The sequence below is a fragment of the Thunnus albacares genome, chromosome 22 (genome assembly GCF_914725855.1).
Source record: "Thunnus albacares chromosome 22, fThuAlb1.1, whole genome shotgun sequence".
In the NCBI taxonomy this organism is placed as follows: Eukaryota; Metazoa; Chordata; class Actinopteri; order Scombriformes; family Scombridae; genus Thunnus; species Thunnus albacares.
The window spans coordinates 6983762-7008165 of record NC_058127.1 but is presented as its reverse complement, the minus strand read 5'-3'; the positions used below and the strand labels follow the sequence as shown (position 1 = coordinate 7008165).

Genomic DNA, 24404 nt, shown 5'->3' with positions numbered 1-24404 from the left:
TGTGTGTAAAAAAGTGCCAAATGTTCGACACTTTTGAACTATTTTTTTCTCTCCACAACCTGCAGTTTGATAGACCTCGATTGACCCCCCTCCCCTCCTCCACTCCCACCTGTTGTTGTGTTTGAGACTCAGAAAACAACCGTACTGCTATGCTGTACCTGACCTCACGTTTTCTGATGGTCAGCTATTATAAAATTGTACTAAACATAACTTTATCTAGGAATATGCCTCTCCACAAGGGCCACAAGAGGAACCCAAGACAGTTGCCCCATTTCAAAGTTAATGTGTTCTCATTTGAGGGAGGAAGTGATAAGAATTTATATTTACAGTGCTAAATACTGACTTTAAAAGAAGTCATATGTGGGTTTTTTTGTCTTTGCACATGTAAGAGCGTGTTGACATGCTCGACCTCTGGGTGAACTGCATACTCTATACAACATCTAAGAGCAAGAGCCGCAACAATTAATCAATTAATAGATTTGTCGAGCAACAGAAAACTAATCTGCAACTATTTTTATAATCAAATACAAGTTTCTTCATTTCTTAAGCAAAAATGCATGATAGAGACTGAATATCTTTGGGTTTTGGACAGTTGGTCGACAAAACAAGACATTTAAAGACACAATTTTGGGTTTGAGTTTTTGAGTAAGCTTGGCTGTAAGGAGCGAGATTTTGGCACTGGCAGTAAAAATCTGCCAGTGTCAGCTCTTATCGAGGCAACAGCTGACCGTAAAATTGCTGGAATAATTGGAATAATGTTGGAATAAAGCCGTTCAAATGTGCTCGATGCTGCAACTCTGCTTCCCGTCTACCCTTGTAATCATACATTTTCAGAAGACGACACTTTGGACATAGTATTTATTTCAGTCTTAAAAGTTTATAACAACTTCTGGATAACATAACATGAAAACAAAACAAAAGAAAAAAAAACAATGAATACACATTTTAATCGCACCCCAGGTTGACAAAAATTAGAATTCATAAAAGCAGTTTTGAAAAAATAAAAATAACAATAAAATCACAGGAAAATATTTCTCCCCCCCTCCCTAAAACAGCTGTTGTAGACTTACAGTACACCAGGAGTGCGTACACTCGATGTGAATGAAGTGTCACATCAAGGACTATCACACCTGATTTAAATGAACACTTTAAACCTGTGTTTCAACAGGGTCGAGTGTGAACACTTGAACCAATTTTGGATACAAATTCAAGCCAGCAAAAGTGGATTTGAAGATTTTGGGTGCAAAACCTCAGGTCCTCTCTTTATAGCAAAAGCCCAGCACCTGGAAATGTAAAAAAAAAAAAAAAAAAAAAAAAAAAAAAAAAAAAAAAATAGAGACACACACAAAACAAAGACCGTGGTTTTCTCATGAAGGAGCCGAGGTTTAATTCAAATCCATCTCTAACATTCCCCAATCATTAGACTATCTAGAAGCAAATCCCCTTTAATTCAGTTCGACATTTATTAACTCTACAAATTGAATACAAAAGGTTTAAGTGATTGGCGTTGTTAATATCATACAGGCCTGTTATGTTTTAGGGAAAACGGCTCTGTCTGTGCTCGGTAGTTAGCTTTATTTCTTGGTGAAATGCATGACCTTAGTTTGTGGTTGAAAACAGCGAACAATCTCCCCTCAGCCGAATAAGTTTATATACCTCATTATCCTCTTTTTTCATATATATATTTATTATATATAAAATACTGTTTCATTCATAAAAGCCTTACTTTGTACAATATCTGAGTCGATGTGTGTCAGTGAGCAATGAAGTGAATGAATGAATGAGTGTGTGTTTGTGTGTGTATGTGTGTGCATGTGTGAGTGAGTGAGTAAGCGAGCTAAAAAGAACCTGGAAAAATTGTCTTATAACAAAACAGCTGGTACCGATTCAGGACCTAATACACTAAAAATAAAAGGTGTTTTACACAATATACACATTTTATTACTTACAAAAAAAAAAAAAGTAAGCGGAAGAAGGTGTAGGCTGATGGTTAGCAGGCAGGCTGCAGCAGGGTTAGTACCACCAAATGTAAGACGACAGAAAAATGACAGAGAGAGAGAGAGAGGGAAAGATAGAGAGAGAGAGGGAGAGAGAGAGAGAGAGGGTGTGAATGAAGAGCTAGTAATAAAAAAAAAAAAAATAAAAAAAAAAGGCAGTCAGTCTCACTAAGGAAAGCTCATCGTCAGTGCATCTCTCATCTAGGATGTTTCCGAAGTCAAAGTGCCGATTTTGGTAACCGTGGAGACCATCCGCTCCTCATCAATAAGGCCGAAAAACAAAACAAAACAAAACAAAAAAAAAAAAGAGCACTTCTGTCTAGAAATGGATGTACAGTATCACATTTTTGTTGCACCAACGTCAAAAGTGATTTTTTTTTTTTGTTAAAAAGAGAGAAAGGAAACAGTGATCCTTTTTGGGAAAGAAGGGAAAAGAATGAAAATTTGTTGTCACACATCCATCATGGCACCATTTAGTGGATATTTTTCTGCTTTCACTTTGAGGTACTTCTTAAGAAAACCAAAGACTAAATGTAAGATTTTGATCAGTTTTTTTCTTTTTTTTAAGCTGTGTTGCACAGTAGCACCATTGTTTTAGATGTAGTTTTTTTTTTTCTTTCCGGAAGACAATGCACCATTGGAATTCCACCTTGTCGCCACGTTAACAGCTTATCCGCCACCGTGACCACCGCCCCCCTACTTGTCCCCCGTCATCAAATCATTCATCTCCTGTCATCGATCAGACGTCCCCAGCAACAGTTGGTTTGCTCGTTGCCGTGTGCCGTTACGTCCTCTTCATGCAGACCACACAACGGCTGACCCGCGTCCGTAGGTTACCCGCCTTCAGAGTCTCCGACTGGGGCTTCCTGTAAGGGGCAAAGGGTGAAGGTCAAAGGTTAAGATTGGGACGATAAAAATAAATCTGAGATGTATCAATTCATGTGACTATAAGAATCCTATGTCAAGTGAAAATATTAGTTTTTCTCTTTGAAAATGAGAAATCCAACATTTAAAAAATTATTCCTTTTAGAATGAAACCCAGAAAAAATACCTGTATAGCTTGCAACTATAGAAATATTTATGCGTAGTGAAGCGTTACTAAGACATTAAAATTTTGCAGTAGCAGCATTACAGGAAGTTGGATTACTTATTGCATATTTTTTTAGTAGTGATACTTGCAGGCTCCCCTGAACCAAAACTTCTACCCATTAGGCTGCTCTGCTGACACCAATTCAATTCACTTAAATTTGTATTTATATAGCGCCGAATCACAACAAAAGTTATCTCAGGGCACTTTTCATATACAGCTGAAGCCAATGCAGAAGTACCTTAAAGTGCAGTACCAAAGACGGCCACTAGATGCTGGCCCCGATTTACTCCCATTCAAAAAGCGTCAACTGCTCTCTAGAAATACTTAGTTAATCCTTTTTTTCAATGAGTCATTATGGTCTCAATCGCCAAATATGGCCCCTCTAATAAGTTTTCTGGTCATTTTGGAAATTATTGCTCTGTTAATAAGATTTGAAGACTTCTAGTAGCTTTGATGTCTGCCGTGTGGGCGTTGATTGATAACTGTTGTTGACAGTTGGCTCACCTTCTGCTCTCACTGGCTCTAGGACTCGCACTGAGTCAGATTATTGTGATAACATTTCAGTAAGTTTAATGTTACTTGATTACGATACCTGCCCTGTTAGAACAATTTAGCTAAAGTAGCTAACATTAGCTAATGTGGTCCTAACATGTTCCTAGTAAGCTAGTGTTAGCTTCGGTCTGAGGTAGTGGGGCATGTTTCCAGAGCGTGAAAGGCAACACCCCGCACTCCTTGTATGGAAGGTTGTGGCTCCAAACTGAAAAGATGGTGCCGACCATAAGCAGTAACTCTGGGCTTCAAACTGGCTCTGATAAAACCAACGGGTGATGTCACACCTTGCTATGTCCATCATTATAGTCTATGACTGGCACATTTATCTGTACCTGAACATCTCATTGGCGTCTACTGTGGCCAGCCAGAAGCTATAGGAGTTGCCGTAGTAGTTGCATGTCCCCCTGCCGTGGCACTCTATGAAGGGAGCACTGCGGAACTCCTCCAGACAGGAGCCGGGGGAGGCCAGGGCCTGGCCGGAGCCCTCTGCACCTGCGCTGGTATGCTGGGGAGGAGGAGGAAGATGGGTTATAGATGAGATAAGTACATAAATGTGTTTAAATATAGATTGACAGATGCCTGGAAAGCTAGTTATGGCGTGGTGGTAGATCCATTCAGAAACATCTCAAATTAAAGTAAAGATTAGATTTAGGCCAAGGTTATGGTAAAAATTGAGATTAAGCATGTAGTATGTGTCATGTCTTACCATCATGAAGGAGTATCCTATCCACAGAGTCACCCAACGCGCAGGGCAACTGGGAATCTGGATGGTTTGACTGTGGACTGCAATCACCATGGCTGGAGCTTCACACACTGCACACCTAGACACACACAGAAATGTCAAATTAAACACCACACATCTTCCTTCATTCTATTCCATTACTCCTCTCCTTCACGTCACCTGTCCGTCCATCCCTACCTGCTGATGTAAGGCTTGATGCTCTCTCCAGTGATGGGGGCCATGGACATGGGCATGGGCTGGGGTGTGGACAGCCAGTAGGAGTAGTCGTTGCGGGAGGCGAAGTTGCAGACGTTGTTGATATTGCAGAACATGAAGGGCATGGTGCTGAACCTGCGCAGACAGCTGCCGGCCGTGCCTGGAAGAAAGGACCGACGAAGCAGAACGTCAAATATTTAATAAAATACGGGTGTAAAAAAAAAAGTTTTCAGGTTTAATGAAGAAACAAAAATCCTTCGTACCAAGGTCCTGTCCGTGCGCCCTCTCGTTACCCTGCACATACAGCAGCGAGTATCCGTCATAGACAATGCCAGTTCCATCGGGACAGGGTGGCACTTCCGCACCCTGGCTGTGTCGGGTGATGAGGAAGCCGTGGGCTGCCGAAACTGATCCTGGAGGACCGGGAGGACCCTGTGGACCATCTGAACCAGGGGGACCAGGGTAGCCAGGTGTACCTGGGATCAGCAGACAAGCATAGTTGGTGTATTAGAAATGGAAAGCCACTGACATTGTTCAATTTGGGCAAAATACTGTTGAATAATTTGGTTCTTATTATGCTTCTAGTTTTGCTTGAATACTTGCATCTATCAAAATGAATTATTATGCCAAATTTAGACAAAAATAAAATTTCAGCCTCTAGGTGGCAACAAAAGCAGGACTGTCAGTGTTTTTTGTCTTATTGGTGAAAACACCCAGGGATGCCAGTCTCAGCACTCACCAGGCTGACCGGCGGGTCCATTGTCTCCCTTCCTGCCTGGCGGGCCACTGAATCCAGGGGGACCCTCCGGACCAGAATCCCCGGGGTCACCAGACTGACCTGAGAGCAGAGACAGAGAAGAGCACTCTTCGTTAGATGGGTTAGGGTTAGCAAACAATGACCGATCACTTTGAGTTTAGAAACAGATCAAATCTGTTTTTCTTTACAAGTTTGATTTACAAAAAAAGTCATCACAAATTCTAATTTCTACTTAAATTTTTTATGTATACAGTTTCTATGTATGTAGCATTGAGAGGCTTGTTTTACGGTTAGGGGTAATAAAGCTGAACCTTGTTCCTTGTACTTATACAGATGTGCTGATACAAAAAATTTCAAAGGGATTATTATGAATGAGATTATTTTGTCAATAATTACTGATATATCAATACATTTAAAACATACTTTAAAGACTAAAAACATTGCTGAAAACATTATTTAAAAAATAAATGTGAGATGTAAAAATATCTGTCTTTCGAGCAATAAATATAACTTGTCATTTATTACAATAATAACTTCACTATAATCAGTAACTGAAACTTATGCAACTCGCCCAAGACATCCAAGAGTACAAAAGCACCCACCTGGGAGTCCATCACGTCCAGGGGAGCCAGGTAGTCCCGGACCACCAGGCTGGCCCACAGGGCCAGGGGGTCCTCGCTCTCCCTTCACTACGATGGGGGCCGGAGATACACCGGGGTCACCAGGAGGTCCTGTGGGTCAAAAGTTACAGAGGAAAATAATCATTGGTTTGAAATAACGTCTTTGTAGTCCAATACCTAAAATGAAGCTAACAAGGTAAATGTGTTCACCCACCAGGAAGTCCGATATCTCCAGGATCTCCGGGAAGGCCGCTAGAACCTGGAATTCCTGGGTCTCCCTTTGGTCCTGGCAAAGATACAAACAGGACAAATCTTTAGGCCTTGCCAGATCATAAATATGTTTTTGAACAGGAAGAAGAATCAGGAAATGCTGTTATTGTGAGCTAACCAGGGAATCCAGGAACGCCAGGCAGACCGATGTCTCCCTTCGCACCAGGGCCACCAGGAATACCAGAGGGACCCTGATGAGAAAGAGGTCCAGACAGTTACATCTCAGCTGGTGAGCACTTAATTTAGACATCATTGTCATAATTTGAATATTCCAGAAAACCTACTAAGTTTGATACCATCAAAATACACCCTAGTTTGCTCTTACCGAGAATCCTGGAGAACCAGGATCTCCCTTCTGTCCAGGAAAGCCAGGCTGCCCGGGCGAGCCAGCAAGACCCTTCTCTCCCTTGATGCCGCCTATTCCTTGGGGTCCACGAGGACCCTCTGGGCCGGGTGCACCTTCATAGACAGACATCAGAGGTCAGGTACGGTATGATTATGTTGTATATACAAGTTTCTGATCTTTATATTCTTCAGAGTTCAGAACAGTTTGGTTTCCATTTATCAATTCAAACAGTGGATTTTATCAAAAAAATGTTCTTTACAAGGGTGGAAATCCTACTTTTACAGCCATCAAGTGTTTGAAATTCTCTGCTCATCTTAAATACCTTAAACATCATCCTTTTTTGTAATAGTGTCTCATGAACTGAATAAATGGAAACTGAACTGACCCAAACCTTGCTTTCTACAGTGCAGCCACACAGAACAGACAGATGAAATAAACAAACTAAAAGGAATAACTCGAATAAGCATATTAACATCTTTAGTTTAAAAAACGTGACTCTAGATAGTAGAATTAATTCTTGGAAACCTTTATGATACAAAACTGTAGAGTCTCATTGATGTATTTTACATCAGTATCCAAGATAATCTTACCAGGGAACATACAGCAAGTAACGTTAGAGCCCTTAATTTACATAACAAGTAACTTTACATGTAAAGATTAATTTGAGTCACTGTTTCGCAGAATGAGAGCTGAAGTTTCTCAGTTTTGACAGTATAGAACTACTTGTTGTATTGAGCTTTAACTGCTTTTCTAAAAAAGCAGCTTCACCTCCATGAAACTTTTTCTCTGCCAGAACAAAAAAGTAGACGAGTTTAGGAAGAGGAGGAAAAGACTATGCACACAGTTTTGTTCCTCAAAATGGTTAGATGACATCGAACTCTTCATGTAAAGATGATCCTGTACAGTAACACAGTGGATGTATGTGTGTATATGTTCAGGTTTTCCCTAATAAATGTGATTGTGAGCAGTTCTGAGGGAGACGTCCAACCTGTCCTGTGGGGTAAAGAGTTGGTCAAAGCAGAAGGTTTTAATAGTTGACACATGAACTGATTCTTACTTTTCACACACTCTCACACTCTCCATGATATGTTGTTATTAAAAATAGACCAACATACCAACAAGACAACACAATGAAGGGTTGAGATAAATTCATCTTCAAAGCATTAAAAGGTAGTAAAATTGACGTTTCTGAAATTCAGTAAAGCAAAGTCTTTATCCATTAGTTAGTCACATCTAAAACATCATCTCGGACACCTTTACATTTTAACCTAAGAGCATTTGAAGTGAAGCGAACCCAACCCTGCATGAAACACATTTGAACTTGCTTTAAACGTGGCCCTTCATGTACCACAGCATGTATAAAAACCATCAAACCACTTGAGTCTAACCTGGAGGACCTAGGGTTCCCAGAATTCCCAGGTAAAGCGGAGCCGAGTTGACGGCACAGGGCAAAAAAGAAGAGGAGGTTTAGACAGAAGCAAGCATCAGTACAGAAATACAGTCAGACTAAGCAACAACAAAGATATTTTCCTTGAGTAACCTGAAGAGTCTGTTGTTTTAGTTTCTAAATGATTTATATTAATCTACTGGTGAGGACCTGGTATGTTTGCATGAATGCAGACTATTTACAGATGTAGTTATCCTTAAAAATGAGCTGCTTGTTTATATACAAGTGTGAGACCATTAAAGTTAAATCTCCGATTTTGATGTAGCTCCTAGCACCCTGGAGGTCACATGGTCGGAAAAATCCTGATGAAGTACGAAGCATGCGGATTAATAACACAAGCAAATGGTTGTCGACTAGTTATGGAGGCCGTTAAGTGTAATAAACTAGTTTGTGCTCTTAAAATGTCTTGATTTTTATGCTGTTCAACCTAAACGAGCTGTATGATATGTGGATATTCTTCAGATTTAGCCTGTTAAACAATGCTGTGCTAACATTTATTAATGTCAGCAATATTGTTAAACATTATGTTCTGTTAATTCATGCACACAAATGAAGCAATTCGAGAACTCAAAATAGTAATTGGACTTCAACTTCAACTTAATTATTATCCCAAAGGAAAACTGGTCTGCAGCCAGGCATTAAACATATAAATCAGGAATACAGTGATGACAATAAACAGCAACAATCTATAGTAGAGCTGCAATGACTAGTCAATTAAGCAAATAGTCGATTAAAATTAATCAGCAACTATTTTGACGATTGAATAATTATTTTAGTTGTTTGGTTTTTTTTAAGGAAAAATGCTACAACATTTGTTTGTTGCAGCTTCTCAAATGTGAGAATTTGAAGATTTTATGTGTCATATATGAGGGTAAACTGAATTTCTCTGGATATTGGACTGTTAATGGAACAAAGCAAGCCAGTTGAAGACATCATCTTAGGTGGTCTTCTGGCAACAACTCTACTAATATGGGCATTAAAGTAATGTAATTTGGTATTCAATCTATTGAATTTTTGCTTTTTGAATTTTAAACTGTAGATGTTAAACTGCTTGTTTTTCCATTTCTGTGCTCAGAGAATTATTTCTTTGCACTTGGGTGAGCATGCAATCCATGTGCATGAATTTCCACAGCAATATTTTTTTTTTTTTTTACGTCCATGTGACCCTGCTTTTAACAGTGAGTTGGGTAAAAATTTGGGGATTTAGAAGGTGCTGCTGGAAACTACAACAAAATTACGGAATGAATCTTCAAGCTTCGGTATGTTTAAACTATAATATACTCATATAACAAAACTACATCTCAGTACATTTGACACAACTTGAATTACGGGATGTGACACATACTAAAAAACAATGATTTACTGTTCCAGGTGAGTTAGTTATATGGTGTGATTTTGTGCACAAACTGTTGGATGCTATATGCATAACACATTATGAATGTTAGATTTAAAGGTACTACATGTGATCCAGATAACATGCTAACTGTGCCAGACTACTACTGTAATTTTTAAAATATCAGGTGTGGTATTTTTTCATTAATAACCAAAAAAATATATTTAAAAGGTGCTTACTTGTTAAAGGTGCATTATACTACCATCAGTGTGCATGGAAAGTGAAAGAAGATAATCGTTAGAAAGGAGTAAAGGGTCAGAAATGAGAAAATACAGAGATTTCCCAACAGTTTTCAGGTGAAATTTTTCCCGGTAGATCACAGAGTGGGGTTAAAGTCAGTCAATATGGTACAACAAAGTAGCTGTAAGGAACGTGCAGTAAAAGTCTGGACGCCGTTGATCTGACCTTGGGGACCTGCGGTGGCCGGGAGCGCGTGTCATCATGAGAGGGGGCGGGGCCACACCACAGTGGGTGGGGCCAAGCCACAGGAAACAGAGGTAAAATGTCATAGCAAAAACGAAAAACACTCGCAGGGAATGTTTTCTAGCCTGGTACAGTGCTGGTGTGTGGTCAACACTGACAATTACTTATAAAAAAAACACAATAAGGTGAATATTATGAACAAATAGGACACTAGATCTTACTGTTGAGGCTTGTAGTGTGTTTAAATTATGTCTGATTTTCTGTGAATTCCCAAAAAGGAGAAAATCTGCACATCGAGCAGCCTCCAACAATTTTATGCGTTAATACATGAATGCTGCAAAGTTGCAGTAATGTGAACGTTGAGTAAATTTACTCACATGTCATGGGAAATTACCCACTGAATTTTCATTTAACATCATATGTATATATTACTGCTCATTCTTTTTCTCTCAGAAACATTGCCCAGGGTGATTTCATAATTCTCAGTGCATTGCTTCCTATAAAATTTGAAGTAGTGCATTTTACAACAGTATTGTTAATTCTGGGGTTCGCCTCAGGGTGGCCACTTGTTCCAGCACTGTGTTAGGCTTGTTCTCGAGGTGTATGTTTATGTGTGCGTTTGGACAGACAGTGCCCATGCAGATGACTGATTGGTGGGACAAAACACTCAGGACAGCAAAGCCAGATGCAAACCCCAACACTCAACTTGCCTCTGGGTTTATGGTTTATTGTCGTGTACATGTTGGTCAAGAAAATGAACGTTGCCTTGTTTCTGTTCTTTATCCATTCTGAGATGGTACTACCAAGAATTTAAACTGATATTCATCAATTTTGAACTGACTTAATAAAATGCAGTTGAGAGTTTTTTTGGAGGTTGGTCGCGGGCTTCGCTGCTTAACACCAATATTGCCTCAAAATGATCCAACACAACCACAAACACTGGACACACGCCGCTTACAATGGCCAGACGAGTAGACAAACACATACACAGTACTTCAGGGCTGTGGAGAGATGGATAGATTACAGTGTCCTCCCATTTTGGGATCTGGAGAAGAGGGCAAGGGAGTGAAGAGACATGAGGACCAATGGATTGGTGGGTGAAAGAAAAAAAAAGACAAAGTAACATTAACCCATGCTTTTTTGGGGTGAGTTGTGTGTGATGAGCACTCGGATGTCTCCTGGTGAGAAGGGGTTGGGTTGTGGAGGAAAGTGCACGGCAGCAGAGACTTTAATCAGTGTTCTTGACAAATTGACTGGACAGGTGTGTTGGTGCTCAAACAGTGACGTGACTCTTACACCGGTGGTGGTGATTGGTGCAACAACATGTGTCCCATGCAAATCAATCACGGAGATGAAAGCATTCACATTTAAGGTGTAGTTGGTTTGCTGCCATTTGCTGCTTGGTTACTGAATAAACTCAATTCACAATATAATTCAGCAGTATTGTCTCTTTAGTCTGCATCTATACACAAAAAAAACATGCTGGAGGTTTTGTATGTTTTAGACCATTAACTACAAACTGCATTTTCCAAAACATACCATACATTGATTTCATATGCATCTTCCAGGCAGCCACTAGTTTCGGTTCATCCTAGCTCATAATGAAAATCAACTTTCGAGGGTTGTAACTTGCTTGCAATAGGTAACCCATCTCAGCCAGCTCCCTTTATTTGTTGTTAGAAACTCCAACATCCAAGATTTAAGAGTCAATCGGTGCACAACAACCCTTTGAAACAACCAAATTATCCATATATGTGTATTGTTAGTCTTCCAGATTTGCCTCTTCAAAATGCAGCGCCGTTTCTTGGCTAGCTTGAAATCAGCACCTTGTTGGTGGATTTAAGCACCAACAAAGAAAAACAAAACATAAGAGAATAGAGGCATCTAAATGTTCATTGTAGTGGATAGTGGCAGGGTGAAAAAGGTTGATGGTAATGTTAAGTTTAAATGATTTGTAGTTAATACTTTAAAACATGTAAAAGTATCAGTATTGTCCTTTATCCTATTTGTTATACCAGATAAGTGGGATTTATTGCATTGGAACAATTCAGAAAATGTTTTAAAGGAAGCTTTAAATACTTTCATGTGATTGTCTGACCATAATCATGTCATTGGAAATGTCATCTACAATAAACCCCAAGTCTCTGTTATTCTAGGTGGTGTAAGACAAACCAGCACTCGACCTAGGTCTAATTGAGTCTCAGAAAACCAGGCAGCAACTTCTGGCAGTACTTGTGGTGACAATTACTATATCTATTTCCTTACCTGCTCTTCCAGGTGGTCCTGGGGGTCCTTGGATTCCTTTGGGGCCTTGCAGTGCCAGTCCTGGAGGCCCAGGAGGGCCAATGCTGCCTGCATTACCTGGCAGGCCAGGGAAGCCAGTGTCTCCTTTTGCACCGGGGAAACCAGGGCTTCCAGATGGGCCAGGAAGACCTGGGTCTCCCTTAGCACCTTAACAGAAAGTAAGAGTGAATATAGAGATAGTTACATAAGTGTGGAGAAAAAATTAAAACGGTAGTATGTTTGTGTAATGGTTGGCAACTAACCTGGCAATCCTGGAAGCCCAGCAGGACCTGGACCGCCATAACCAGGAAGCCCTGGAATCAAAATGAATAAAATTGTACAAAACTTAATATACTAAAATAATATTCAAACAGTGGTTTCAAATTTTGAACATACAGTAAAATGAATACTTCCGAACAAGATTACCTGGCTCTCCTTTGACTCCAGCCGGTCCTGGGATCCCATCCCGACCTGCCTGACCTTTCTCTCCTGGGAACCCTGGTCCTCCTGGTCGGCCAGGTTCTCCTGGTCTACCAGGAGCTCCAGTGAGACCTGGGGCACCGGGCCCACCATCGAGACCCTTAGCACCGGGGATACCGGGAGAACCTGACAGGAGGGAAAACAGAGCAGACATACAAAAAAATCAGTAAGTGTAGCAACCCATTACCAACACTATGAAATGCAGCTTGATTTAACTAAGGGAAACATTTTTAGCATCTGATATTTGGTGCTTTGAAGTCATGCTAAACTTTCAGTGCTGTCAGACACATGTAATATGGCAAATGTTTCTTTGAAAACTAAGAGAACAAGAAAGAAAAGCTAAGTAACGCTACTTTAACAGAAACAAATATATACTCCTAAAACCATTGTACCTTGGAATCCTGGGAGACCGGGGTCGCCTTTGGAACCTGGTCCTCCTGGTAAACCTGGGAGACCGGGTGATCCTGGACCTCCTTTCAGTCCTGGACCTCCTGGGAACCCTGGCTGGCCTGGCTCACCCTGCGCGACACATAAAATAAAGTGTGGCTTTCAATTTGCACTTTGAAGTTTTCCTGGAAATTTCTGTGGTTGAATCATCTACCTTGATTCCTGGTGGTCCAGGTGGTCCGACTCCAGCAGAACCTGGATCACCTTTGGCTCCAGGGAAACCAGGTGCTCCTGGCAATCCTGGGGATCCTGGCCGACCTGGCTGACCCGATAAACCCTTCTGCCCAGACGGTCCTGTAATAGCAAAGGAAAGGTTTGTACAAAAGGAGCATTTATGGCATAAAAATCAATTTGATTAGTATGACTAAAAGGCATACATCATAACTAACATCAAGACCTATGTTATCATTTTGGTATCATTAGTCAGATACGTGTAAAATCATCCTTAAATAACTTCTCAAGTGGTGTTTATCACTAATCATCACCAGAATTACAATATTTTCGAAAAAAAAAAAAAAACCTTGAATAGCATAATGAATGTTGGCACTTAATCCTAGTTTTGGAAGAAATTGTAAATAAAGACTTTATAAAGAGCTTTGAGATGTTCAAACCCACCTGGAAATCCTATCTCTCCCATAGCGCCTTTCTGTCCTGGAGCCCCAGGACCACCTGGGCCTCCTGGGATGCCAGAATCTCCCTTAGGACCTGCGCACAACAGAAACAACTTGTTGGAGATCTGTTTGTATGAGTGTGTATACAGTATGTATGCATGTGTGTGTATTGTGGGGGGGGGGGGGGGGGGGGGTAAACCCATACCTGATGGTCCAGGAAGTCCAGGACGTCCATCTGATCCTGGCAGTCCAGGGTCACCGGATACACCAGCAATGCCTTTCTGACCTGGAAGACCTGGTGCACCTGTAAAACAGACACACAAAAAATTGATTTTTAATAATACGGTGAGGGGTAATCATTACTCTTGCAGAATTTCTCATATTCACTGAGAAAAATAAGATCTGAAGACTGAAGACATCATTGCAATTATTTGTTGAGGGGCAGTGAATGCGTTTTTTAGCTGTACCTGGTAGTCCTGAGTCTCCTTTGGCTCCCTTTACGGCCACTACCGGCTGGGTGGGTCCTGGAGGTCCCTGGACACCAGCGTCACCCCTTTCTCCTTTAGCACCGGGACCACCGGGTGAGCCATCTCTACCTGGGAATCCAGGTTCACCTGGGGAGAAGAACGTGAGAATATGTATTTATGTTTAGGTGATATCTTTGATGTAAGTGCTTGTTGCAGTGGTCTTTCTACACTGTACAGTACTTCCTGTGAGTAAATTATTAGTAAAAGCTTTCATGAACTGCTCTTGAAATTCTGTTTTGTCATGTCAAACAACAGAAGTAACTAAATAGACATTTATTTATATGAAAATATCATGAATTATTCCTTCCTTCCTATTTTTACATTGTATTTATGCTTTTTTCCATTTTAGATGTAGTTGACTCATAGAGGAAAAAATAATTTTCTTTAAGGTTTCTCACGACTTAGAAACTCTAAAGGGGTACTTTAAACCAGTGTTTACACATGCTAAATATTCACAGTAAAACTTGTTTAAGCATATTTTAATTTAACATACAATTTTCTTGTATTAAAAATGACACAAAGTGGGAAACATAACTTGGAACCTACTGTGTATGATATATGCCTTTCTAAGGTTGTTTGTAAGAGTTATGAGTGAGTTAGCAAGTATGTTGAATACCTTTAAGTCCTGGAGCACCTGGTCCTCCAGGGCCACCAGGTCCTCCACCAGGTCCTGGAGGTCCCATGGGACCCATGTCTCCTTTGGCACCTGCAGCCAGTCAGAAATAACAAAAATATTCAATTAAATAGGTAATCAATAATCCCTCAATCATTCAGACAGCTATAGTCAGCAGGCTAGTAGCTCATAGTCACTCAGTCATATGTTAAGAGACGGTAAGCTAAGCACTCAATCAGATAGTTAACTAGCCTTAAAGGACCAGTGTATAGGATTTAGTGATACCTAGTGGTGAGTTTGCCAATTGCAACCAACTGAATACCCCTCCCCTCAACCCCTCCCTTGCAAGCATGCAAAACTCACAAAAAATGCCCTCTCTAGAGCCAGTGTTTGGTTTGTGTTTGTTGAGGACTACTGTAGAAACATGGCGGTGCTCATCGCTCCAGGTCTTGTATCAGTCATTCTGGTTACTGAGACACCAGTTTGGGCTCAGATTTGGCTGATGCCTACAGATTCCCTCATTAGTTAAATAGCCATCTTAGTTGCCATCTAGCTAGTTAGCCAACCAGCTAACTAACTGCACAGAAAAATCAATAAACTAAATATTTAGTCAGTAAGTTAGCTAGAAAACCAGACAGCTAGTCTGTCACATAGAAAGACAGTCAGCTAACCAGCTACCTAGGTAGTTAGTTTCATCATCATCTTCCTGAAAATCTGAACAATTACATTTCAGTTTTTCAGTTTTTCTGTCCATATTCTAAACTAAATACGCATCTAGATCCTACAGCTGTACTGGATAGTAAACATTGAACACCTATTCATTTTTGCAAAGATAAATACTGATTCTTTTGTAAGCATATAACTACTACAGCTCCCATGAGGCTTTCGATAGTACTCTTGAGATCGGATATGTTGTAGAAAACTTATAAAGAGCATTTTCTGGCCAAGGCTATGGAACAGAGGCTAATTTAAAGGGGAAAGGACTTCATCTTCATCATTGCTATCTGTTAACGACTTGATTTAATCAATTAGCCAGTCTTTTATTTAGTCATCTAGTCAGCTAACCAGCTAGCCTGTCGCATACAGTTAAATTCTCAGTTGCCACTGTGTGGTTTAATGATGTTACAGTTTACCTGGTAGTCCAGGCAGGCCATCCCGTCCAGATCCTCCAGGGGGTCCTGGGGCACCCACTGGTCCTGGGGAACCTGGGAAACCGGGACTTCCTCTGTCTCCTGGTAATCCTGGGACATCTAGACCTGGAGCGCCGGGGTCTCCCTTCTCTCCATTTCCTCCTGGGAATCCTGTAATGATGATAAAAACAATTTCAGTCTCTTGATATGGGAATGTCTTCAAACTCTAGATTCACAGGATATGAATCATTCCAAGACAAGTTTTCATTTTTATTTTTACCAAATGCTGTCTGGGTTTTATTCCCTGAGTGATGAGAGCCACATCAAAATTAGATGTAAAATCTGACTGTTTTCTTCTTTATCTTCAGGCATATGCCCAATTCAGTCATGATGCAAGTAATTGTGTGTTTGGAAAAGACAAAGCAGCAAATCATCTCTTAATTAATACCTTTAATGTGTATTTTAAAACATCTTGCGACATGTGTCACCATTAAATGGCCATGAGCCTGCACCAGTATTGAGTTACAATACCTTTCTCGCCTTGGCATCAGGGGGTCGCAGGTAATGGAGGAGCGTGTGTCAAAGCGCAGAGGACGGAGCAATGGATTAAGCCGAAGATGAAATGAGGAGAACAAAGTATAATGCATTAAATGCATCAAGACGTCCTATATGAAGTCGGTTTTCGAACACTCTAAATGTGCTTGAGGTTAGAGTGCCATGGTGAGAGAACAGGCTGCTAAAACTGAGGTTGTAAACTGTGAGGTTAGTTTACGATTGGTGTGCTTGCAAAGAAAGACACTTTTGTGATGTTAAAATGGAAGCCTGACGTGTGTTGCTGTGCGCTACAGAAACTGTGCAAACAGAGAAACAACGTGTAGAGTGCAGAAGATTGTGATGCAACCAAGATAGGGTGTGAGTAATGTGGCATTTCTGGTGGCATCTCAGAATGAAAGTAGACACAAGACACATCCATGAGGAAAACGTTCATAGATCAAGGTCCGGTTTCCATCCAGTAGTGTGGTAACCATGGTGCACCCCACACCCAAAAGGATATATATCAAGAAACAGGGTGACTTTGCTCACGCTTTTCAATCAACCAAACAAAACCCTCAACATTCAGTTACGTGCTTTGAGGTGCTCATTTGGAAAGTGTTCAGTATATAGTTTAAACCCCAGTACCAAAATGACATCCAGACACTTTTACAAGCTCAAAAAGTGGACAAGTAGGTGGTCATGCACAATGTCTCAGGTGACTTTAAAAAACCAAACAAATTAACAAATATTCTAAAATCATAAACACATGTACAAAACAAAATACAAATTGTGTCACAAATAATTATTCCTATTGTTCTATTGCAAACAAGTGCTTGTCAAATTCTTTACTCAAAAGTACACACAGGGCTACTGATTTCTACACCTATTTCTCAATAATACACTGATGGGAACTAAGAACCATCTACAGTAACTGAAAAATGCAAACAATTTTGATAGCAAGTCAATGTTTTTTCTTCTACTAGCAACTTTGAATCAGCCAAGAGCTGACATTTATTTCTCATGTAAAAAATCTGGTTGTGATTGGTAAAACTATTTCTTTCAGATGCAACCGACACAACCTGATGAAAAATATTGGTTTCATTCTGCATCTATTATGTCTCATGCGAAAGTTGCAAAAGAAAATTGTTTCCTACACTGATTCTTAAAGACTGTAGATCTGTCCAGGAAAATTGGCCAAAGCCGTCCTTATGTGTCTTACCTGGTGCACCCATCACGCCTGGGGGTCCAGGGGGGCCTGGGGGCCCAACTAAGCCAATGGTGGGGGATCCGGCTGGGCCAGGAGCTCCAGGGGCACCAGGTATACCAGCGTCACCTGGAGAGAGGAAGTGATAGTCAACTCAGTGTACTGTCAGATGGGTATGGTGTGTTTTGGGTAAACAGGAGATGAAGGTGTGTGTGAGTTACACATACACAGTAACTCACAGTAACAGAAAAATAAAATACCTTTAGGTCCTGGACCACCATCAAATCCAGATCGCCCTGGTGCTCCAGGGCTACCAGGGAGACCAGCATCTCCCTTGAGTCCGGGTATTCCTTTACCTCCAGGCACTCCTGGTGACCCTGGAGGACCAGGAAGTCCAAAGCCAGGTTCACCCTGTCACAATAAGACACAGTGCGCCAAACATCAATTTCAGGTCAGTCAGGCAGGCAGCGATTCAGTTTTTTTTAATTAACAGGAAGGATTCTGGTGTAGCTAATTTGTATTTTCTCACAATTTTCTCTTTTTTGCTCAGCAACTTGTTTAATTGATGTATTTATCTGGAAAAACCCAAGGTGATGAGATATAGTTTTGGAGATATAAGTCTTCTTCAACCAAATTACATGCATTTCAAGACCAGAAAAACATAATCTAAGATGTATTTACTTAATCTTATTTTAGCCAAGATATCTGTAATTGTTCAGAATGTGTTTTAAACAGCTAGTCAATGTAAAATAACTTACTGTGTTATTATAAAAGACATTTGAGTCAGCTACCGTAAATTAACTTAAGTTTGCTATCTTGAGACCTCTCGTTCTCTGTACATAAGAAGGATTTTACTCCCAGAAGTATCTGGTTGTACCTTGGCCCCAGGGAATCCGGGCTGGCCGGGGAGGCCGTCTACTCCTGGTCTGCCTGGTCCTCCTGGGCTTCCTGGCTGGCCGGGGATACCTGGGAATCCTGTAGGAGTGAAGGTGAGGGGAATGGAAATGAGGAGGCACAAGGAGGAGGTGGTAGAAAAAAGGGACATAAGTTAGGTGAGAAAATTAGTGAGGAGAAAAAGCATGAGGAGAAAGATTTATCGAGAAAAGGATGTCAACTGGGTCTGGGTCTTTACCTTTAACTCCTGGTGGTCCTGGGAGTCCAATCCCTGGTAGTCCGGGTTCACCCTTCGCTCCTGGTGATCCGGGGAAACCAGGCTGGCCGGGCTGACCTGGGCTACCTGACAACAGAAAATAACAAAAAAATCAGACAACAGATACGTGTGTTACCTGATTTATGTGTTACCTTAAGTGGAGGTTGTATGTTATTTTTATTAAACCAACTGTTTTTTTTTTAATCACTTGATGCTTTTGGCAACAATACGCTGTATTGCGACATGGAGAGGTGTTCTTTACTGTAAAATCATGATTGTCTACCTGGAGAGCCGGGAGATCCTGGCTCGCCATCCTGTCCTCTGGGTCCTGGCAGGCCTTTCTCCGCCACTGTCAGACCTGGCTCACCTTTAGCACCTGCATGGTAAGAGAAAGCACAGATGAAAGGTCAGAGAATCAGGAAGCGAGTTTAAAGGAGTAGACCATCTCTTGATGGAAGATTGAAGAGAGCCATAAAGACCACTAGATAAAAAATCTGTTCACCAGCTAGTAGCTAAATGGGTCTGTTTGTTGTTTGGTGCCGAGCAGGTAGTGTACAGTGGATTTTTAGAGCTTTTATTCTGAAAACAGCTGCCTTCTGCGGCTGAAAATGACGCCATGAGAGCACTGAGAGTGAACCAGAACAGCAAAGTTGCAGCTGGACAGTTAAGCAATTAGTTAAAACTTACTGTAAAGCTACACAAAGCCGAGTCGAGCTGGACAGTTGCTGATAAATTTTCTGTGGTTTATCACCACGAGTGACGCCTCTGACATTACACATTTTTATTTCATACATTGATATAATAAAAATATATTATACTTTAGCGGTTTAAAGTGAGGCACTGTCCCTGAACTCCAGTACAGATGGAGGCAGGAAACAAGTGATTTGGATTTATTTGGATTATCCACTAAAATTGTCTTACCGGGTGCTCCAGGCCCTCCGGGTCTTCCTGAAACGCCCTGGATACCCTTCTCTCCTGGAGGTCCCTGAGGTCCAAAACCAGGGGAACCTGGAGGACCCCTGTCTCCTGGAAGTCCTGGAGAACCTGGCACACCGGGGAGCCCTCGCTCTCCTTTCACCAGCAAAGAGCCCTGTCACACACAGTCAAAACACACGTTAGTTATGAAACGGATCATGGAGGGATGGATCCGTCCACATGATGGACAGACTGAGCGAAAGCCACCTACAGGAGCTCCTTTTGGTCCAGGACCTCCAGGCTGTCCATCGCGACCGGGTCGACCATCCAGACCTGGCAGACCAGGTGGTCCAGGGAAGCCAGTGTCACCCTTCTCTCCCCTCAGACCGCTGACAGTGATGGCATCACCTGGGTCTCCCTTCTCTCCAGGGAATCCTGGAGAACCTTGAGGACCAGGGGAACCCTGCACAGGAGGAGCGGAAAGGCAGATGAAAAGAAAAGTTTTGATTTTAGCGGAGGCCATTTGCAATACGTATGCGATCAAAAACTCTGACTTATGACCAGGGATGGAAAAAATTCTTGACAGCAGCAACTAATTTAAGAAAATAATGAAGGTGTTATGATCTTTATTTCAAGCTAAGAGAACACATTCAAGGTTCATTTATGAATCCACCAAGATACAAAATGATTTGCAAGACATCAACCGAAGGACCTGCATTCAAATGAAACTATCAGACGTCACTCCAATCTATTCCAACAACGTAAGGTGAAAACATTTTCAGAAGCCATTTTCTGAGCTTTTTCAGAGGCCAATTTCACAAAATCTAACTTAATTTCCAGCATATAAACAATATGGCTAATTGTTAAAATTTAATCTTGTTTTTTTCCTACAATCAAACAAATAATATTTACATTAAAGGCATTAAGAGAGCACTAAAATCCCCGATTACAATTTTCTATCATGTTTAAGGACATTATGCGCTGAAAAGGAATTAAAAAGTAAAAAGTACTCACAGCGGAACCAGGTGAACCAGGTGTTCCTGGGAATCCTCTGTCTCCTTTAGCACCTGGGCTGCCAGGAGATCCTGATGGAGGAAACAGGAAAGGGTTTACATAGAGAGTGATATCAGTAAATAATGTATATTAAAGATTTACTTGTTGATACCAATCAGTCTGTGAAGTAGGAGCTTGACTACCATGTATGATTCTGTTTTTGAGTCTCTTAACATGACAAAGAAAGACCTACATTCATGTACAACAAATCATTAAAGAAAATACTGAACTTCTTTATTTAAGTCCAAGTTACTTAAGTCACTTGACAATGACAAAATAGCTTTTAACTTTCTTTAAGTAAAGGTTTTACAACTAATTTTCTAACAAAACATTTTCAGAAGCCAACTTCACAAAATCTAACTTAATTTCCAGCATATGAACTTCACTAATTGTTCAAATTTTATTCTATTTTTTCTTAGCAGCACATCAGACTGACAACATGACCTGTGTCCAAAAATCACTCACTATTTGTTATGCAGGGCACTATATTTAATCTCTGCTATATTATTTGAGTGTCCGAATTTTGAGAGTAAAATTTACTCACGATATAGTGCTACCAAAGATACCTACAATGGAACAAATAAAGTAGTGTTCTTTGCATGTACACTATTCTCTGCTAACAATCCCACAATGCAGTGTGTCACATTAAATACAAAAAAGAAAGAAAATGATGACTTGTTAGTGTCTGAAAATTTGATTTACTGCTCACTGTAGAGTGTGTACCATATAGTGAATAATGAATGAGATAGAGCTTTGCAGATGAAAAGTCACTGGGTTAATCCCAACAGTTGTATGTACTACAAGGCAAAAAGGAAGGAGAGTCACACTCAAAAGGAATACATGTTAGGGATAACATAAAATGCAGTGTCGTTACCTGGGAATCCAGGCTTTCCTGCAGGTCCTGGGGGTCCAGGGACGCCACTGGTGCCACCATAGCAGTTCACACAGGTGTCACCTTTCTCACCTGAAATGGCAGCAGATCACTGATGTCAGTGTTTCCACTGTAGAACTGCATATGCACAGTGGACCACCTTAATTATAATCTACTTCTTCTTGCTTTTTGTTTTTTTATATGACATTTTAGCAATTAGATCTCACACAATCTTACAAAAAATGTTCACGACTATAAATTTTTTGTAATTTCTGATGATGTGAGACATTTTTAAAATTTTTACCATCACAATCCTAATTTTTTTAATAGCCTAACTGTTCTACTGTATATTTTTGAGTGCAATAATTCATTATCTACTGTACATTTAACCATCATTTGCACAAACAATAGTTAAGAGATTTGTGAATGAACTGCAGCGTCTTCGTATTCTCTCACCTTTCTGGCCCGTTTCTCCTGGGTAACCTCTCTCTCCCTGCAAGCCGGGACGCCCAGGCTCTCCACCGATGCAGTTTTGTCCTCCAGAGGAATAGCCTGGAGGTCCAGGGGGCCCAACTGGACCCTGGAGTCCAGGACTCCCTGGACGTCCTGGGGGACCTGGCAGGGAAAGCCCTGGAGCGCCTTGTTCTCCCTTCTGACCTCTCTCTCCCGGGTAGCCTGGAGATCCAGGCCCACCACCAGCACCAATTGCTGGAAGTCCTGGCGGTCCTGGAGGTCCTGTCAAACCTGAATAAAACAAAAGATCAAACTTCATTAGTGAACTTAATTCAAATTTGACGTTAGCAACAATGTTTTGGGAAAAAATGGTTCTTTGTCTACGCTGACAGAGGTTAAACTAAAGCCAGCAAGCTAATAAAACAACCTGAATGCGTCTGAATGTTTTATGTTTGTGTGAGTATGTTTCTGTGCTGACCTGCTGGTCCTCGGTCTCCTTTGAGTCCTGGTGCTCCGGGGAACCCGGGCTCACCTTTAGGACCTACCCGAGCTCCAGTCTGCCCACCAATCACCTGGTGGGACAAACAGAAATAAAATAAATTCAGAAGAAAAGGTCTGTGCTTGCTAAACTGGTCCTAAGGTTCTAAGTACCTACTATTTACAAATATAACTAAATAAAGTAACTTTATTAACTAAAAAAAAAAAAGCGAGACAGATAAAGATGCATCACCTAGTGGTCAGAAGAATGTAATGCACTGAGTCATCACTCTTCATCTAACATAAAGAGCATTTTTCTTTTTCCCTTTTTAAACTTGTAATCATCAAGTAGTTTTTGCTTCATGGTTGTACACATTCACACCAGGGGAGAAGATTGCTCCAAGGATCCAAATACTAGATTTTTTAAAGAAACAAAATAATACCTCAAGGTAACATGATATAAATCAAATCAAGGCAAAAACAATCTCAAGAGAAAAGCACCAGAAAGTTAATTTATTTAGTGTAATTACGTTTTGGAGCTTTTTTCTCTTAAGACACAAAATAAGCTTATGTCACCATCCAGTAGTTAGAAGAATGAGGTGCAATGAGAAGTCACTTTCACTAGGGAGCATTTACTTTTCTTTTCATTTCTTTTCTCCTTTTTCTTTATTTTTACTTAACATTTTTATTGTTAAGATGTTTTCATCATAAATACACACATTCACACTAGCGGAGCTGCCAAATCAGCTGTGCCTTCCTCAAGCGCTCTTGGTGCTTGCAGAGTGCCCTTCGCACGATTTCTATGACGTGAATACAAATTTACAAAACGAGTTGTCATGGCAAATTATCTCCATGACTACCAAGCAAACTCCTTCTGCTTATGAGGTTGAACGCACCAGAAAGCATCTAATAAGTGAGCCTTGGGTTAAGATTATTTTGTCAAAAGAAGACAAAAAAGTAGAATACACACCAGTCCTGGTGGTCCTGGGTACCCGCGATCACCTTTTTGTCCCTTAAAAAGAAAGACACAGGTGAGGTTTTATTAAAACAATCCAAGACATCCCTTTATGAATCATTTGATGATTTAAAATTTTCAAAAAGTTTGCAAAAACCTACTCTGTCTCCATCCCTGCCTGGAGGACCTGGCAGGCCTGACTCTCCTTTGATTCCCTAATAGAAATGACGGAAAAAAGAAGAAAGACTGACACGTGGAAAAAAATGCGGAGATATCAAAAATGGATTGATATAATTTTCTCAGTGAAATATGAAGTCTTTGTTTGCAGGACTTACAGGGAAGCCTGGAGAACCGGGGTCTCCGTCTTTGCCTGGTTTGCCCTGTAAAGAGACGAAAATGGTGAGTTGAAATGACAGAGAAGGTGATACAGAACATAAAAAGTCTAGGGATGACTAGCTTGGGATAAGAGTTGCATGTAGATGTGAAAGTTAAGATTTATGTTAGGGACTAAGAAATATAAACTTCACAAAACTCACCCGTTTGCCGGCCTCTCCTGGTTCTCCTTTCTCTCCTTTCTGGCCACCGGAGGGACCCTACAACCACAACAAAACACACGTAAACAACCTGACTGTGATGTCGCAGTTTTCCTTTCTGGAGTTTTCTGGTGAGGAGAGTGTAACAGCTTACAAATCAAAACTTCAAATTCTGAAGTATCAGAATCTAATTGTTTGGCTTGACGACCTTTGGCATCCTGTTATTTACATTATGATGTTTACAGATGGCAAAAGATGCTTACGGGAGGTCCTGGATAGCCTGGATCACCTGCGGGGCCGGGAATACCTGGGTCACCCTTTAGAGAAAACACACAA

General features: G+C 40.8%; 1 protein-coding gene across 4 annotated transcripts in view; it reads right to left on the bottom strand.

Annotated features, from left to right (window-relative positions):
• Window positions 1-844: 844 nt before the first annotated feature.
• Window positions 845-24404, bottom strand: part of col4a5 (collagen, type IV, alpha 5 (Alport syndrome)) — a 56397-nt gene continuing 32837 nt past the window's right edge. The window contains exons 14-52 of one of the 4 annotated variants that reach the window (XM_044341336.1): window positions 24332-24385; window positions 24072-24128; window positions 23871-23915; window positions 23697-23750; window positions 23551-23592; window positions 22582-22675; window positions 22107-22394; window positions 21654-21743; window positions 20741-20811; window positions 19998-20189; window positions 19733-19901; window positions 19095-19187; window positions 18794-18898; window positions 18539-18636; window positions 17922-18072; window positions 17677-17790; window positions 16455-16463; window positions 15927-16094; window positions 14797-14886; window positions 14121-14267; window positions 13859-13957; window positions 13658-13747; window positions 13197-13336; window positions 12988-13114; window positions 12542-12721; window positions 12379-12429; window positions 12098-12283; window positions 9815-9823; window positions 7958-7966; window positions 6549-6682; window positions 6342-6414; window positions 6168-6239; window positions 5936-6064; window positions 5316-5414; window positions 4840-5052; window positions 4559-4736; window positions 4346-4460; window positions 3972-4144; window positions 845-2863 (exon numbers count right to left, since the gene is read on the bottom strand). In XM_044341336.1, coding sequence (XP_044197271.1) covers window positions 2782-2863; window positions 3972-4144; window positions 4346-4460; window positions 4559-4736; window positions 4840-5052; window positions 5316-5414; window positions 5936-6064; window positions 6168-6239; window positions 6342-6414; window positions 6549-6682; window positions 7958-7966; window positions 9815-9823; window positions 12098-12283; window positions 12379-12429; window positions 12542-12721; window positions 12988-13114; window positions 13197-13336; window positions 13658-13747; window positions 13859-13957; window positions 14121-14267; window positions 14797-14886; window positions 15927-16094; window positions 16455-16463; window positions 17677-17790; window positions 17922-18072; window positions 18539-18636; window positions 18794-18898; window positions 19095-19187; window positions 19733-19901; window positions 19998-20189; window positions 20741-20811; window positions 21654-21743; window positions 22107-22394; window positions 22582-22675; window positions 23551-23592; window positions 23697-23750; window positions 23871-23915; window positions 24072-24128; window positions 24332-24385 — 4290 coding nt within the window. In that variant the 3' untranslated portion in view covers window positions 845-2781. The remainder of the gene's footprint in view (window positions 2864-3971; window positions 4145-4345; window positions 4461-4558; window positions 4737-4839; window positions 5053-5315; window positions 5415-5935; window positions 6065-6167; window positions 6240-6341; window positions 6415-6548; window positions 6683-7957; window positions 7967-9814; window positions 9824-12097; window positions 12284-12378; window positions 12430-12541; window positions 12722-12987; window positions 13115-13196; window positions 13337-13657; window positions 13748-13858; window positions 13958-14120; window positions 14268-14796; window positions 14887-15926; window positions 16095-16454; window positions 16464-17676; window positions 17791-17921; window positions 18073-18538; window positions 18637-18793; window positions 18899-19094; window positions 19188-19732; window positions 19902-19997; window positions 20190-20740; window positions 20812-21653; window positions 21744-22106; window positions 22395-22581; window positions 22676-23550; window positions 23593-23696; window positions 23751-23870; window positions 23916-24071; window positions 24129-24331; window positions 24386-24404) is intronic. The other 3 variants (XM_044341337.1, XM_044341338.1, XM_044341339.1) reach the window with 3 other exon arrangements.